Here is a 17,520-nt window from a genome sequence, read left to right on the forward strand (position 1 = left end):
TAGTTATGAGTTGTTTATTGAACTCAAATGACCTTTATTGACTAATTCATGAGGTCTAAATCTCAACAATTGTAGCACAATGATGAAAATAGGGAACTAATAACAAAAAGTTGTGAGTATATATGTATTATATTGGGACTTTTCTTTTTTCAAATAAAGTTTTTTCAAGTCAAGAATATAATTAATACTAAATTAAATGGGCTCTCAATCCTATTATCAAAGCATGTGGAAGATTTTGTCAAGGGCTCACTTTTTTGCCACCAAATTTCATTCTATATAAACCTCAAAACCCAACCCATGACAAAGCCTAAACTTTTCTTTAAAAAAAAACAGAGTTTGAAAAGATTTTTTTTTTTTTTTAAATTGTTGAATGGCCATGGATGCAAATGGGGTTCTTTCTTTTTCAGATGATTTGGTGTTTAAGCAGAAGAAGGAGGAAGTTTTCAACAATGGTTGCTCTCATAATCTGCATGTTATTTCAGTTGAAGATCAAAACTTAGATGAAGAAGATGACTCCATTAAAATTAATGGTGATGGAGATGCTCTCAACCATCCAACCATTCCTGGTTGGTTTTCAGAGCACTGCCCACAATGGCCAGGTGGACTTCTATTTTTATTTATGTTTTAATTTTAAAATTATTTTCAAATTTTCAATTTACTTTTTTTATAATTTCCATTTTGTGTTTAATAATTTTGTTCAATTCTCTAAAACGTTTAGGCCATGTTTTATAGCCAATTCAAAAACAGAAAATTTGAAAACAATGAACTAATTGAGAAAGTTTATTGTAATTTAAAATTTCATACTATAACAATCAACAATTATTTTAATGGATTTCATACTATATTTATAACCACTAGTTTGTAATTACCAATTCAATTTTAAGTTGAAATCATCATGAATTGACCTAGTGGTAAATAAAGAAACATACCTTGGTAAAGGAATTTAACTCATTGTGGTCACATATCTAGAACTTAAAATTCTCTTAGTTTTCTTAACACCTAAATGTTGTAGTGTCAAGCATACATCAGTTGGCTCGAATGCTAATGGATATATATATATAACTAAACTTTAGGTTGAAGAATTGTTATAAAATCATTTACATGAATATGATTTAGCTCATTTTTGTTGTATAATTATTATTTTTTAATATTAATTTATAACAAAATATATCAAGGGTGTTTTCAAATATAATAAAATTGGTCAACTTATTTAAAAATGTAGCAAAATGTGACTATTAGATAGGGACATTATGCTATATTTAAAAATATTTTCAGCTGCCAATTAAAACAATAATCCTATGCATAATAGATATTGTAATTTAAAAAATTGAGTCAATGACAATGCTATATTTCTAAATTTTTCAATCTTTTTTAAATATAAATTTGCATTTCAAGATTTAAAATTCAAAATTTTGATATACTAGTAACAAAGAAAAAATTATTTTCAAAATTTGCACTATTTCGATTATAGAATCTACAAATGGTTGAAAAAAGAAATAAAATCCAGATCATTTGTCAAACATATATTTAGTGAACTCAATAAATTTTAAAACATAAAATAGAATTCAGTTGCCAACCAAATAAGTCCTTTCGGCTACCATTTTTCTGGCCGCTGTTGTCGGTCAACTTTCAACGACTGTTATTCGACAGAGTTGCCAACAAACTTTCGACAACCATTTTTTGGAGGTTTTTGTCAACCAACTTCTAGTGACCATTTTCTGGCGACGGTCGTTAGCCAACCTTCGACAATCGACACCTACCAACCTTTGATCACATCTCTGTCGACGTTTCTCGATGACCAATTTCTGACAACCATTTTTTCAGCAACCGTTGTTAGCCAACCTTTGGTGACCGCTTTTTGACAACCGTCGTCGGTCAATTTTCAACAACTATATTCTTGTGACGACCATCAACTTACTTTTGGTGACCGTTGCCTCCAACCTTTGATTACCATTTTTCGACATCGCCACGGGCCAACTCTTGACGACCGCTTTTCGACAACCATCGTCGAGCAACTTTTGACGATCGATTTTTAGGGACCAATGTTGGTCAACTTCTAGTGACTGTTTTCTGATGATTGCCATCAACAACCTCTAGTCACTGTTTTTTAGCGGTCGATTTTTGACAACCATCATCGACCAACTTCCGATGACTTTTTTCAATGACTACCACTGGCCAAATTCTAGTGACCATTTTCCAGCAACGATCGTTGGCCAACCCTCGACGACCAATTTTCGACAACCATAATCAGCCAACTTTCGACCATGTCTCCGTCGACTGTTTCCCAGCAACCGTTGACAACCAACTTCTGGTGATCATTTTCTTAGTAACCACTGCCAGCCAACCTCCGCTGTCCACTTTTCAACAACCATCCTCGGCCAAGCCGCATACCAACTTCCAATGACCGTTTTACGATGATTGTCAAGTGGCCAACCTTTGACCATTGTTTCTTGATGACTACCCACGGCCATCTCTGACTACCATCTCCAACAAGTGTTTTCTGGTGATCGCCGGCGGCCAACTTCAGGTGACCGTTTCCCAAAAAGCGTTGTCACCCAGCTGCCGACTCGTTTTTTAATGACCATTATCGGCCAACTTCTGACCTCCGTTGCCGCCAACCTCCCATTATGGGTTTTAGCTATCGTCGTCAGCCATCTTCAACCACCATCTTTAGCGACTCTTTTCCGACGATTGTCGGTGGCCAACTTTTATATAAAAACATTTTTTAAAACAAATTAGAAAATAAATTAATAAAAATAATATATTTATTATAATTAATTAGTTAATTAAATTTCCAAATATAATATATAACTTGGTAATTATAAAATAATTTTTGAACCAAACATAATAATTCAAAATCATTTATAAAATTTTAGAACCAAATATAAATTTGATTGTTAAAAAATCACTTTTATAAAATCAATTGTACATCAATCTCTTCCTCTAAAATTAAGAGTTTAAGTTGAAAAACAAAAGAAGAAACCGTACACATTACTATGACTACTGTTACTCTTGATCAATAATTTTTTATTTTAGTGGCTTACTATCTTCTCTCTAACCTTCACGATGGGTCTTGATGATGAGAAGAAATAAGTTATCACGGGGTCTTCCATTGCTTTCTTGATGGAGAGCAAAACTTCTAGAAACAACGTTAATGAAAGACGTTAGCTTGTCTAAGGATGCATTAGTGAAATACATTCTTGGAATAAATTTCATCCATTTCGGCAACCATGTTGTCGCCGATTGGTGACACGGTCCTGGCAAATGAAGATGTATTAAAATACATTTTTGGAATAAATTTCATCGCGACAACCATAGCACCGCCAATTAGGACAACCTCCTCAACCTTCTCCATACTTTCCTTCGTCGTGAAATCGTCAAATAGGGCGAATTTGCTCAAGCTACTTACGATGCTTTTAACTTCGATCCACTTTCTGAATTCTTGATGGAGAACATCCAGAAGAATGTTGCCACTCCCAAGATGCATTGAAATACCTTCTAATGTATGTGTTGTCTTAGTACGACATTCAAGCATCCCCTTTATCGCAAAAAAAGGAGTGAAACATTCTATGTCAAATTCTGACAGCTGTTTTTGCCTTAAAATCTTTACATATTCAGAATCACATCACCAGGGTGTGAAGGTTGCTTCGGCTACTCAAACGTCCCCGACGACCAATTCGAGCTATCCATGCCAACCCTCGTTACTACAACAACGGAATCGGGCAGCGCCGTGGCAGGCAACCTCCAAGAAACAATCACCGGTACTTCTGCCGCTTCATCCGACAATTCTATCAAACGACACTCTATGGCTGCCGATGACATGGCCTGCCTTGTAATCAGCTATGTCGCTGAGGAGCATTGTGTTTGTCTCCATTAGGCCATAGGCACTAAAAAAATCTTTTAGAATCAATAAGTTGCGAGAAAGAAAAATAACTTGAGCAAACATTGTATAATAAAACCAACTTTCAAAAGAAAAATAGAGATTTAGTGTTTTCTTGTTCACTTTTTTTCTTATTTATTTAAAACAATATTACCTGACAAACCACAACAGAGGTTACTTCAAAGAAACTTAGGTCAATATATGGCATGTCGCAACAATAAATTTCACACATGCAGATATCGGAGCTATACACATCACACTTCCTGTTGATGGATTGCCATTGAGAATCTGTAAAACCAGATAGACCACGATAAATTTAGCAAAATCATCATTATGATATTTTTCGATAACTACATTGGGGCACTGATTCCAGTTTCCATGTAATGAATGAGGAACACAAATGTCGAATCAAAGGGAAACATTTTATGAACAATGGTCCTCTTCGAAATGCCGTTAGTCGTACGAGTGAGCGACTACTACCTCCAGAGTCATGTAACCAAGTGTCTCGATCTCCCTTGTCATGTAGTTGGGATTTGAGGCCTCAACTCTAGCCACACCAAAATCAACATTTTTTTACTATACGTGTTTTATCGAACAACATGTTTTCTATCTTTACATCTGTTGTAAAATCGACAATTAAAGAACACAAAAAGGAATGTAGAGTAGGGAAAATCGACACACAGATATACGTGGTTCACTAATCGTGTGTTAGCTACGTCTACGGGCAGAGGGAGAAAAATATTATTTCGAGAAAATGTTTTCAGAATTACATCAAGAACAGTGCCTCTAGGTTAGAGAGTTTATATATCGCATTGCTCTAAACCCTAGGGTCAAAATCGTAAATAACTGCGAGACCCTCGTACTAGGTTGTTCGAAGCGCCAGCAAACAGATTCAAGGCATTTCAACAAATCTCCACCTTGACTTGAATTCTCTCCTAGATAACAGATGTACCAAATGCAACATAAATCAAAATTGCCAAACGTACCCAGACTTCTCCCTCGTGCCTCAAAGTGTCCCGCAAAGGGGACCACTAACAATTCAAAACATTCAGCAAGTCCAAACAATGTTGGAACTTGCCTTGTGGAATCGGTTTGGTGAACATATCAGCAAGGTTATCAGCAGTACTAATTTTCATCACTTTAACTCTCTGCTCACCTCTTAAGAAGTGATATCTTACGTCTATGTGCTTAGTTTTCTCATGATGAACTTGATCCTTGGCTAGGCATATTACACTCAAACTATCACAATATACAATAGCTTGGTCATGATGCAAACCAAGATCACCAACTAGCCCCCTCAGCCATATTCCTTTTTAGCAACTTCTATCAAGGCCATCTACTCTGCTTCAGTAGTAGACAAAGTAACTGTAGGCTGTAAGGTTGCCTTCCAACTAACAACAGAACCACCCAAAGTGAACACATAGCCAGTCATAGACCTTCTACTGTCAACATCTTCAGCATAGTCAGAATCAGAATAACCAGTCACCAAATAATTTGTGCAACTCCCATAATCAAGATCAACATCAGATGTACCTCTAAGGTAACGAAAAATCCTCTTAGCGGCTTGCCAATGCTCCTTCCCAGGTTGACCTATGAACCTGCTGACAACACTAACAGCATGGGCAAGATCAGGCCTAGTACAGACCATAGCATACATCAAACTTCCCACTACACTAGCATAAGGAACTCGAGACATGTACTCCTTCTCAGCTTCAGACTGTGGTGAAAACTTAGATGACAAATGAGCATTTACAGCACTAGGAGTATCTATAAGCTTAGCTGATGACATACCAAACCTGGATAATATTTTCTAAATATATCCTTTCTGTGACAAGAAGATCTTATTCTTATATTTGTTCCTATAAATCTCCATACCCATAATTTTCTGAGCAGCACCCAAATCCTTCATATCAATCTCAGCACTGAGAAGATTCTTCAATTTCATAATATCAGATTTGGACTTTGGAGCTATGAGCATATCATCTACATATAAAAGTAGATAAATCATCGAACTATCATCAGCTTTGTTGTGATATACACAACAATCATATGGACTCCTATTATAGCCAAGTCCAATCATATAGTTGTCAAATCGTTTGTACCACTGCCTTGGAGACTACTTTAACCCATACAAAGATTTCTTCAACTTGCAAACATAATCTTCTTTACCTGGACACTGGAACCCATCTGATTGGTTAATATAAATCTCTTCCTCTAACTCTCCATGTAAGAAAGTTGTCTTCACATCTAGTTGTTCAAGTTCCAAATTCTGATGTGCTACTATAGCTAGTAACACCCTGATAGAAGTATGTCTGAGAAGATCTCATTATAATCAACTCCTTCCCTTTGTGTGAACCCTCTAGCAACAACTCAAGCTTTATATTTAATGCCCTCGGAAGTTGACATTCCCTCCTTTTTCTTGAAGACCCATTTACAAGTGACAATTTTTCTCTCATTTGGTCGTTTAACTAATTCCCAAGTCTGATTTTTGTCAAGAGATTCCATCTCATCCCCCATAACAGTAAGCCATTTAGCAGACTCACCACATGACACAGCTTCTCTATAGGTGGATGGCTCATGAGGATCCACCTCTTCAGCAACCTGCAATGCAAAATTAACCATATCTTCAAAACCATACCTCATAAGAGGTCCAACACCAACTCTTCTAGTTCTATCACGAGCTATACTCGGTTGATCTACTCGTGATCTAGAATTCTCAGCCAAATCAACTTCTAACGTTCTAGGCATATTAATTTCTGGTTGCACATCAGTTTCTATAGTAACGTGTTGATCTTCTCCACCTTGATGTTGTAATTCATTTATAGCTGAAGTGAATTGCATCTCCACCTGTTTATCAACACTACTACTTTCTCCCACATCAGTAGACATCACAAAAGGCTTTACAGTTGAGTTAAGAATGGAATTTTCATCAAATATCACAGTCCTACTAAGTATGACTCTATTCTTAAAAGGTGGCCAAACTCTAAATCCCTTAACTCCATCCCCAAAACCCACAAATATACCTTTTTTAGCTCTTGGTTCTAATTTACCCTCATTAACATGATAGTAGACAGTACAACCAAAAACTTTTAATAAAGAATAATCTGTAGGCTTACCAGACCACACCTCGTAAGGTGTTTTACAATCAATAGTTATGTGAGGTCCACGATTGATCAGATAACATGATGTATTCACTGCTTCTACTCAAAACTTTCTAGCCAATCTTGCATTAGAGAGCATGCATTTTGCTCTCTCCAACAACGTCTGATTCATACGTTCTGCAACCCCATTTTACTGTGGAGTATTCCTAACAGTATGATGGCGAACAATCCCCTCAGCTTTATAGAACTCATTAAATTCAGATCCAAGGAATTCTAGACCATTATCAGTTCGCAGCATTTTGATCTTCTTCCTAGTTTGATTTTCGATCAAAATCTTCCATTGCTTGAAATTCTTGAAGGCTTCACTTTTATGTTTCATCATAAACACCCAAGTCATTCTTGAGTAATCATCAATTATAGACAAAAAATACCTACTGCCTCTAATAGATTAAACTTTGGAAGGTCCCCAACAGTCTAAATGAATATAATCAAGTGTCCCTTTTGTACGATGAACACCTCTTGGAAACTTGCTGTGATGAAGTTTCTCAAATACACAATGTTCAAAAATTCAAAATCCTACATCTTATGCCTACAGAGAAGATCTTTTTTTGACAAAATTTGCATCCTTTTTTCACTCATATGACCAAGTCTCGTATGCCATAACTTAGTCATATCATCCTTGTGAACGACCGACGATGCAACAGCAGCATAATCTGTTATTGTGGAACCTAATAGAAAATACAATGTTCCATGCTTTATGTCTTTCAGAACTACCTCAGAACCCTTATAGACATACATTGCTCCACCTTTACATTCAAAACTATAACCCTTGCTATTGAGTACACTAAAGGATATCAAACTCTTATTCATTAGTGGAACATGCCTAACCTCTTTTAAAGTGTAGAAGACACCATTATGTGTTCGTATCTTGACTGAGTTGATTCCAACTATCTTGCACACAGCACCGTTAGCCATGCTAACATTCCCTCCATCTATTTGCTGATAAGATGCCCCAGAATCAAGAACCCACACATCATCAGAATGTGACTGTTCATTCACAACTAAAGCTAGATCTCCTTCAGAATCGATCTAGACTTCTTCAGAATCAATCTCAACATGTGCAACAGAGACAGATGCTTCCCTTTTGTCACTCTTTTCCTTCTTTTCCTGATTCCTTTTTATCTTAGGACATTCAGTTTTCCAATGCCCCTTTTCTTTACAATAGTTACAAATATCATCTGATCTAGAATCCTTTGACTTCGAAGATCTTTTATTCTGATTCGACTTCTGCTTACCAGAATTCCTATGTCCCTTGCTTCCAATAGCAGCTAACCCAGATGTCTGACTTTCTATAACTGAACTTCCTGCATTCTGACAGTCCTCTCTCATAAGCAACGTAGACTTTGTATCTTCTAAGGTCAGAGTTTCTTTCCCTCCAATATAGGAGTCAACGAAAGTCTCATAAGATGGCGGCAAATATGTCAACAGAATTAGGGCAGCATCCTCATCATCAACCTTAACCTCTACATTATGCAGATCTAATAAAATTTTATTTAATAGGTTGTTTGAAGCGCCAACAAACAAATTCAAGGCATTTCAACAACATCTCTTTGAACAATCTCCTGCGAATGAAGATAACTCAACCCACAATATATATGTATTACATTGGGACTTTTTTTTTTTTTCCAAGTAAACTTTTTCAAGTCAGAATGATTAACAATAAATTAAATATAGGTTCAATTCTTTTATCAAAGCATGTGGAAGATTTTGTCGAAGACCCACTTTTTTGCCACCAAATTTCATTCTATATAGACCCCAAAACCCAACCCCTATCACAAAGCCCTAAAATTTTTAGGAAAAAAAAAGAATATATATATATATAGGGTTCAATGTCCATGGATGCAAATGGGGTTCTTTTTTTTTCAGATGATTTGGTGTTTAAGCAGAAGAAAAAGGAAGTTTTCAACCATGGCAGCTCTCACAATCTGCATGTTATTGCAGTTGAAGAAAAAAAAGATGAAGAAGATGACTCCATTAAAATTAATGGTGATGCAGATGCTCTCAACCATCCAACCATTCCTGGTTGGTTTTCTGAGCACTGCCCACAATGGCCAGGTAGATTTTTTTTTTTTTTTTTTAATTTCCATTTTGTGTAAATTTTTTGTTTTAAATAAATTAAATCTTTGGTAGCGAACTTAAAAATAGAAATTTTGAAAATAATGATCAAATTCAGGGAAAACATAAATATATTTCATGTTTTAATATATTTGATAGTATATATATAATTATAATTCATAAAATTTATTGTAATTACCAATTGAATTTTAGTGGAATATAAACTAATATTAATTAATTTATGAACATGTTTTAGCTAATTTTTTTAGAATAATTATTGTTTTTGTAATATTACATAATTTATAATAAAATCCATAATAGATATTTTAACTAAAAAAATTGAGTCTATGACATGCTATATTTCTAATGTTGTAATCTTTTTTAAATACAAATTTGCATTTTAAGATTCAAAATTCAAAATTTTGATATATTGGAAATATAAAAATGTTATTTTCAAAATTTACACAATTTAGATCACAGAGTTAGAAAACAATGTTAAAAAATATAATCCAGATTGTCTGCCAAATATATATATATTTGTTAATCAATCTTAAAACATACTAACATAATTTAAATTGTGAATCAAATAGGGTTTTTTTTTTTAAAAAATGTTTTTTTACTTAAAGAGGAGTGGCAAAAGGGGTGGGAAATCCTATTGTTAGACAGCATGCATAGGCATTGTAATTATAAAACACAATAAATCCACTTTAAAAAAACATGTTAAATAAGTGTGAAAAGGTTGCCTTGCTTCTAAAACATCATCCTTAATTATTAAACATTCTATTTCAGATCAAAAGAAAAAAAACACAAACATTTTGATGAGATCTATGATAATTGAAAGATGAACTAATTAAGATGAAATCAAATTTGAACAGGTCAAGCACACTTCTTAAAGGTGGACAAAGTTTTGTTTCAAGGAAAGTCTGATTATCAATCCATGTTGGTGTTTCAGGTATTATACATATACATTATATACTAATCTCAAACATTATACAAAAATTTGAATGGAAAGGTGAATATTTGAATATTTGACTTTCGAAAACGATAAAATCGCCTTTTTTTGTTACTTTATTTTCTTAGTAAAGTTTTCATTGTTTGAATTTAGACAATGTTTACCCCTACGTAATCAAACTGCTACAATCGTAATGATTTCTTTTATTATTATTCATAATTCAAATAATATTAACTAGTCATTTGGGAACGTATTTAAATGAACCCAGTTTTTATATTATGATTGATTGATTATGTTAATTGTTCCCTAATTTTCATTATTACATTTTTGCTCTTTTCTTTTTTACAATACATGGTGTGGGAGAATTAAACTTTTTGACCTGAAAGTTGATTGTGCAATCATTATATTAATTAAGCTATGCTCATGTTGGTTGTTGCATTTTTATTCTTAAATTTGAATTTAGTTTCCATTTGATAGGTAGATTTCTAGATCCAACACTTATAGATTTAAATTTTTAATGATGCTTGGTTTTGATCTTTGATGTCAATTTTCTGGTTAATTAAATTTAAAAAGATTATGATGTGAATTTTTTAATTAATTATAATAGCAATAAAGAAACCAACCAAAATTAATTTAATTCTTTTAAATTAATTAATAGAACATCGATACAAATGACTAAAAGTGGGCATTGATGAAAAATTTAGAACCTAACACTCCGTGAAAATTTAACTTAAACCTCAAGGATAAAATATAATATTTTGAAATCTAGAGAAAAACCATATTCAAAATCCAAGAACCAAAAAAAAAAATTCTTTAAAACCAAATGTCAAATATATATCTTAATTAGCATTATTGTTGGGAGACAACGACTCTCCACAATTTTATGATATTGTCCATTTAAACATAATTATCCTCTTAACTTTATTTTTGTTTCATCTTAAAAGTTTAGTACTGTTGGAGATAATTGTGTCCTCCCTTACATGTTATAAATAGGGTAACGTGTCAATAATTATAAATTTGATACTTTTTTAAGGAAGAAAACCGTTTTTTTTTTTTTCTAAAGTGAGTTTAGCTTAATAGTAATTAACATGACATTTTTTAAAGATTAGAAATTCGATGTCTAGTTGTTGTACTAACAAAAAGTAATGTTTTTTTTTTTCATGAATGGAAGAAAGAAAGTCAGATTAATAATTAATGAGAAAACTACAAACTTTTCAAAGATGTGATTTAAAAATTAGCCAACAAGAAAGGCAGACAAAAAGGGAAAAGTAATAATTAATTAGGTCATGCTTAATAGTAATTAATGAATGAGTTAATTTGATGAGTTAGATGTGTTTATAATTACAATGAAATGCAGTCATCAGCATATGGAAAGGTGTTTGTGTTGGATGGAGCACTCCAACTCACTGAGAAGGATGAATGTGCTTACCAAGAAATGATTACCCACCTTCCTCTTTGCTCTATTCCTAACCCCAAAAAGGTCATTTTCTTTCCTCCCTCTCATTCAATATTTTTAGGTTAAATTATATTGACGGGTAAACTTTCGATTTTATGTCTAATCACTTTCGATAAATTTAAAATTTTTAAAAATTAATCGATACATCGTATAATAAATTTAAATTTTATGTCTAATAAAATCCTAAAGTTCTATTTGGTATAACAGTTTGGTTTAATGAAATCTTAAAGTCTCATTTGGTGTAATCGTTTGGTTTTTCTTTTATTTATTTTTTTATTATGAAAATTAAGTTTATAAACATCACTTTCAATTTATTGGTTTTTATGTATTGTTGTTTACATTTTATGAGTATTTTCAAAATCGAAAGAAAATTTTTAAAAACTAAAAAAATGTAGGTCTTGTTTGGTAAATATTTGGGTTTTAGTTTTCATTTTCGAAAATTAAGCTTCTAAACACTTTTTCCACTTTCAAATATTTTGATAAGTGTTTTTAAAAACTAAATCAAAAAGTAAAAATTAAGTAATTTTTGAAAACTTGTATTTTATTTTTGAAATTTGGATAAGAATTTATATTTTTGCAATGAAAATATGAAAAATCACGATAAAAAATGTCTAAACCAATACAAATTTAAAAAACTAAATGGTACACATAGAAATTCTTACCCATTTGTATATAGTAAATTTGTAAATTATAAAAATTTTAAAGTTAAAAGACTAAATTTGTAATTTTGAAAGTAAAATTCAGACTAAATTTATTATTTATTTATTTTTTAATTAAAAAATGGGTGCATTATATTATTTATGATAATGTGAAAACATGCCATAAAATCATGAGGGGCTATAGTAAAAGCCTTATAATTAGCAAATATATATCTGTATCAAACTTTTAAGTTTGGATTAAGTTTTAATTAATTTCCATTTGAAATCATAATTACTAGGCCACTTTCTAGCTGACAGACACAACCATTAATTTTTATAGTTGATGTTTTTTATTTTTATTTTTATTTTTTTATTAGGTTTTGTTGATTGGGGGAGGAGATGGTGGCATTCTAAGAGAAATTTCTAGGCATTCTTCCATTGAACAAATTGATATTTGTGAAATTGACACCATGCTCATTGATGTAAGTCCCTCTCTCTTAATTTAACTCCCAATTTATTTATTTATCTTAATATTATTGTTAATCACAAGTTTAATTTTTTTAACTTTGAAGTTTGTATTAATCTTCTAATACGTACATTAACTTTTTATTTTATATTTAATAAGTCTTTGAAAATTTTAACATTTAAAAAATTAATTAATCTATTAGATATAAATTTGAATAGTAAGACACTAAACTTTCAATTGTATGTCTAATAAATTTGTAAATTAAAAAATAAATGGAAAGTTTAAGTCCAGTTTGATAATCATTTTTTTTTTAAATTAAGTTTATGAATACTATTTCCACCTCAAAAATTACTCTTTTGTTATCTACTTCTCACTAAAAAAACCAAGCTAAATTTTGAGAACTAAAAAAAGTACTTTCAAAAAGGTGTTTTTATTTTTAGAATTTGGTTAAGAATTCAACCATTATAGTTAAGAATAATGCAAATAATTATAAGAAATTTGGATGATATAGGCTTAATTTTTAAAAACATAAACAAAAAAAATAAAATGATTACCAAACAGGATTTTACATATTGAATTTCTAATCTTTGAAAGTCTTTTACCAAAATAGACACAATTCTTGATATTTCATGAACGGAAGTTATAATGTAATCTTCTTCTTATTGTTACCACATCTTCTTTAAGAAAATTGTCAGAAATAATCTTTAGATGTTTATGACTATCACTTTTTTAAAAATTAAATAGCTTTTCAGTTCATCTCAACGTAGTTCGACAATTGGGATTTAGATAAAAATTTAACTTTGTCATCTTTATTGATTATTTTGAGTTTTTTTGGTAAAATCTCAAGATTAACTTCGAGATTCTACTCATTTTTCAAAATCTTATAATAAATATTATATCTTTATAAATTTACTCTAAAATCGAGTGATTTTTATTAAATTTTATATCAAATTTTACTTAACTTTTCAAATCTTTCACTTAAATTATGTTGGTATAATTATCTGAAATTTTCAAAATTCCAAATAGATGTATGAATTATACAAATTGATTTTCCAATGGATCTCACATGATTTTTAAATTTTGGTAGAAATATATAAGTCTCCTAAGATTCACCAAAAAAGTCCATAACATTCGATATGATGAAAATGTTAATTTTTTGTCTAAATTTTGGTAGTCGATATTGATGGATCGAGAAAAATTATTTAAAGAAATTTTTAAAATGATGCTAATTCTAAAAGAAAGGAATTTCTTTAGTGCTAATTGTGACAATTTCCCATTAAACTACTCTCAGAACAAAAATCATTCCATTTCTAAAAAAATTTAACCCAATATTTATTCCAAAACAAACTTTTGAACGAGATTCAACTCCAAGAAAAATGAATTAAAAGAAATGCAAAAGAAAAATAATACGCTTTAACTCTTGTTAAATTAATGGGAATAATATTTTGTTGGTCTCGAGATTTTCACTCTAATTTCTATTTGATCTCTAGGTTATAAAATGTTACATATTTTATCTTTAAATTTTGAGTTTTATTTCAATTTAATCTCTAAATTTTATAATATTACAATTTTATTTTTGAGATTTAGGTTTTGTTTTAATTTGGTCTTCGAGTCTCAAGATTTTACACTTTCTACTTTAATTTTTCATTGAATACTCACTTTCAATGATTGACGTCAATTTCTATTAATTAATTAAAAATAATTATGAAGTGAAATTTTAAATATAAATTTAAAAGAGATAAGAAATAGTTAAACTTAATTAATTATAATTCCTTTAAAGATTTTTAATTTATTAACATAAATTACCTCTAAAGACGGAAAGTGAATATTTAGTAAAAAAAAATCGAGGTTAAAAGTATAAATCTCAATATAGGGACCAAATTGAAGCAATCATCAAATGTCAAGGATAAAATTATAGCATTTTGAAACCTAAGGACTAAATTGAAATCAAACTCAAAAGATAAAGATTAAACGTGTAGTATTTTGAAATTTAAGGACTAAATAGAAACTATACTCAAAATTTAGGGATAAAAATATATTTTTCTCAAAATTAATTAAAAATTTAACTGAGTATCAAAGCATTTAATTTTTTTCTTTATTTTTTTTTAAGGTGTACAAGAAGTATTTTCCAGAAATTGCTGTTGGATATAAAGATTATCGAGTGAATCTTCATATAATAGATGGTTTGAATCAATTAATTTTACTAATTTTCTTCAATTAGTATTATTATTATTTATAACATTGTAAATTTTTTATTGTGTGTTTTTTATGTTGCAAGGAATTGCGTTTCTGAATTCTGTTCCAGCTGGAACCTACGATGCAATCATAGTCGACGCTTTCGACCCAATAAGTACAATAATTTTATCTCTTTTAACACTATCAAATATATATATGGGTTTTTAAAAAATAAAAAAATATATTTAAAATTATTTACACTTTATAGTAAAAAGTTCAAAGTATAATTTTTACTATAACGTATAAATTTTTTTAGAATTTTTCTATTTATAAGAATTTCCCTCTATATATATATATAACTCTAAATTAATTATTAATTTATTATTATGTCTTGTTTAAAAGCTATAAATAAGAGGAATTACCTTTTTGGTGACCGTTATCGTTTGGTGTTTAGATTTCAAAGTGTTATATTCTTAGTAGTCTTGAGTTTTGAATTTTGTTTTAAATTAATACATAGATTTCAAAGTTTACATTTTTACCTTAGATTTTTCATTCAGCACACATTTTCTATCCATATAATGAAAATAATAAATTAACTATAGCCAACTTAGTTTTCAAGGTTACTAAAATTAAGGATTATTTTTAAATATTAAAAAATAATCAAAATATTTATAAATATAATAAAATTTCATAGTTTATATACATGATAGACCACGATATATCCGCAGTATACTACTATTTGTAACTATTTGTATTATGATAGACATAATAAATTAGTCTATCGTGGTTTATCAAGGTCTATCATAGATAAGACTGTGATATTTTGCTATTATTTGTAAATATTTTTAGCAGTTTTATCATTTAAAATAATTTTCTTAAAATTTAATTGAAGTTTTTTTTTCACATCATAACTGTTTTATCAAAAATAAACATCAAAGATCAACAATGAACTTAGCTGAGTGGTAATTAGCTTTTTTTTTAAGTTAGAGGGTTAGATTGAAAAAAAAAAAAAAAAATTGGAGGTAACAAGTGTAATGTATTGAAACCCCAAAAAAATCTAGAGATAAATAATTTTTTTTTCCTAAAAATAATATTTTTTTAATTTTTAATTTTTTTTTATTTTTTGGATGTGGTTAGAGCCAGATGATGAGGTTGTGAAAAATGGCTTGTTTGAGAAGGTGGCAAAAGCACTTAGAGACGGAGGGGTGCTTTGTATTCAAGCAGAAAGCCTTTGGTTTCATTCTCTTGACATTGAAATTTTGGTCTCAAAATGCCAACAAGTATTCAAAGGCTCAGTTCAATATGCTTGGACCATTGTTCCTACTTATCCCAGGTATGAATATTTGGATGATCTATAACCTATCAATTTACGTCATGTTTGGATTGATTAGAGAAAAAATTGTTTTTGAAGAAAGTCATTTTTATTTAAACTCGTTTGACAAAAAAAAAAAAAAAAAAAATTTAAATATACTTTAGAAGTATGTCAAAAACTATTTTGAGTATTTATAATATTTTCAAAATTAAACACTTGAAAAATTAATACAAATAAACTTTTAAGCATATGAAAAAAAAAAGGTCTGATGAATATATACATCGTGTTTTGTCAGTGGGGTAATTGGTTTCTTGTTGTGTTCGACTCAAGGACCTAAAGTTGACTTCAAAAATCCGATCAATCTCATTGACTTAAATGAGAATTTTGGAGTTGCAACCAAACCGTTGAAGTTTTACAACTCGGAGGCAAGTTCTCTCTCTCGACAACTTATTTAGTACTGTATTGATTAATTTATTTCTTTCTAGTTAAAAAAAATGGTGGAATGGGATATCGAATCATAGACCTTTGAAATGGTAATGATTGTGGTAATGTTTTTTTTTTTTTTTTTTTTTTCAGGTGCATTCAGCAGCCTTTTGTTTGCCATCATTTGCAAAGAAAGGGAAAGGATTGAGAAGCAACTAAGGATATAAAAAATCATTTGGTGAGGGATTTAGTGGTAATTTAAAGTGAAGGAAAAATGATAGATTAGATTGAGATTCAATTTGTGTGTGTTTTTGTGTGCAACCCATAACTTGGACATTTCACCAACATATCACAATCTTTTCAATTTTCCACTTCCTTTGATCATCAATTTCTCTCTTTATTCATCTTTTTTTTTTTTTTTTTTTGTTAATGTCTTAATTATCAGTACTCTTATATATGGTTTTTCATTTGCTATTGGGCTTGGCTTTGAAGTTCTCTTCAAAATAAGTATAGGTTAATTTCCCCATCCATCGTTTTTCTATATTTTGAAGATATCTTGTAAATCTTCGAGGGTTGTTACATTTTTCTTGTTTAGGTGTTTAGACGACTCTCACACTTTGAAATATTATTCATCTCGATTATTGTTGAAATATTATTTTGATTCATGTACTTTCAATAATGTTCATTTTTGTGTGAGTTTTGTCTCAGCCTATGTGTGCAATCCTACGCCTCGAACATTTTTCCATCAAAATCTTTTCCATACCAAAAATTTTCTCACTTCTTTAGATCATCAACTTCTGTATCTTTTTCTTACCTAAACATGAATATAACTCAGTAGTAATTGACATGTAACTTTTCTTTAAAGTAAAAAGTTCAAATTCATATACACCATAAGAAAAACTTCAGCCTCGTTTCTTCTTTTTTTCAATGAGATTTCTCAATATTAATTTAATCATACTCTATTCAAATATGGTGATTTTTCAATAGATTTTGGTTTTGAAG

The 17,520-nt window shown here is 30.4% G+C and overlaps 1 protein-coding gene across 2 annotated transcripts; it reads left to right on the forward strand.

The window, feature by feature from the left end:
* The first annotated feature begins 210 nt into the window (after positions 1-210).
* LOC120071629 (spermidine synthase 2-like) lies at positions 211-16,992 on the forward strand. 2 transcript variants are annotated; one of them, XR_016527194.1, is made up of 10 exons: positions 211-599; positions 8,908-9,096; positions 9,972-10,048; positions 11,406-11,528; positions 12,520-12,624; positions 14,719-14,791; positions 14,887-14,958; positions 15,921-16,116; positions 16,426-16,520; positions 16,672-16,906. XR_016527194.1 is itself a non-coding variant. In XM_039023986.2 (10 exons), the coding sequence occupies exons 1-10, from the start codon at positions 371-373 to the stop codon at positions 16,735-16,737; spliced, it is 1,260 nt and encodes a 419-aa protein (XP_038879914.1). In that variant the 5' UTR covers positions 211-370; the 3' UTR covers positions 16,738-16,992. The 2 variants fall into 2 exon arrangements, 1 of the variants encoding a protein (XP_038879914.1); XM_039023986.2 differs by having other exon boundaries at positions 16,391-16,520; positions 16,672-16,992.
* Positions 16,993-17,520: the final 528 nt, after the last annotated feature.

Source organism: Benincasa hispida, unplaced genomic scaffold (assembly GCF_027475165.1).
Source record: "Benincasa hispida cultivar pf3 unplaced genomic scaffold, pf3_genome.v1.1 HicScf663, whole genome shotgun sequence".
Classification (NCBI taxonomy): domain Eukaryota; kingdom Viridiplantae; phylum Streptophyta; class Magnoliopsida; order Cucurbitales; family Cucurbitaceae; genus Benincasa; species Benincasa hispida.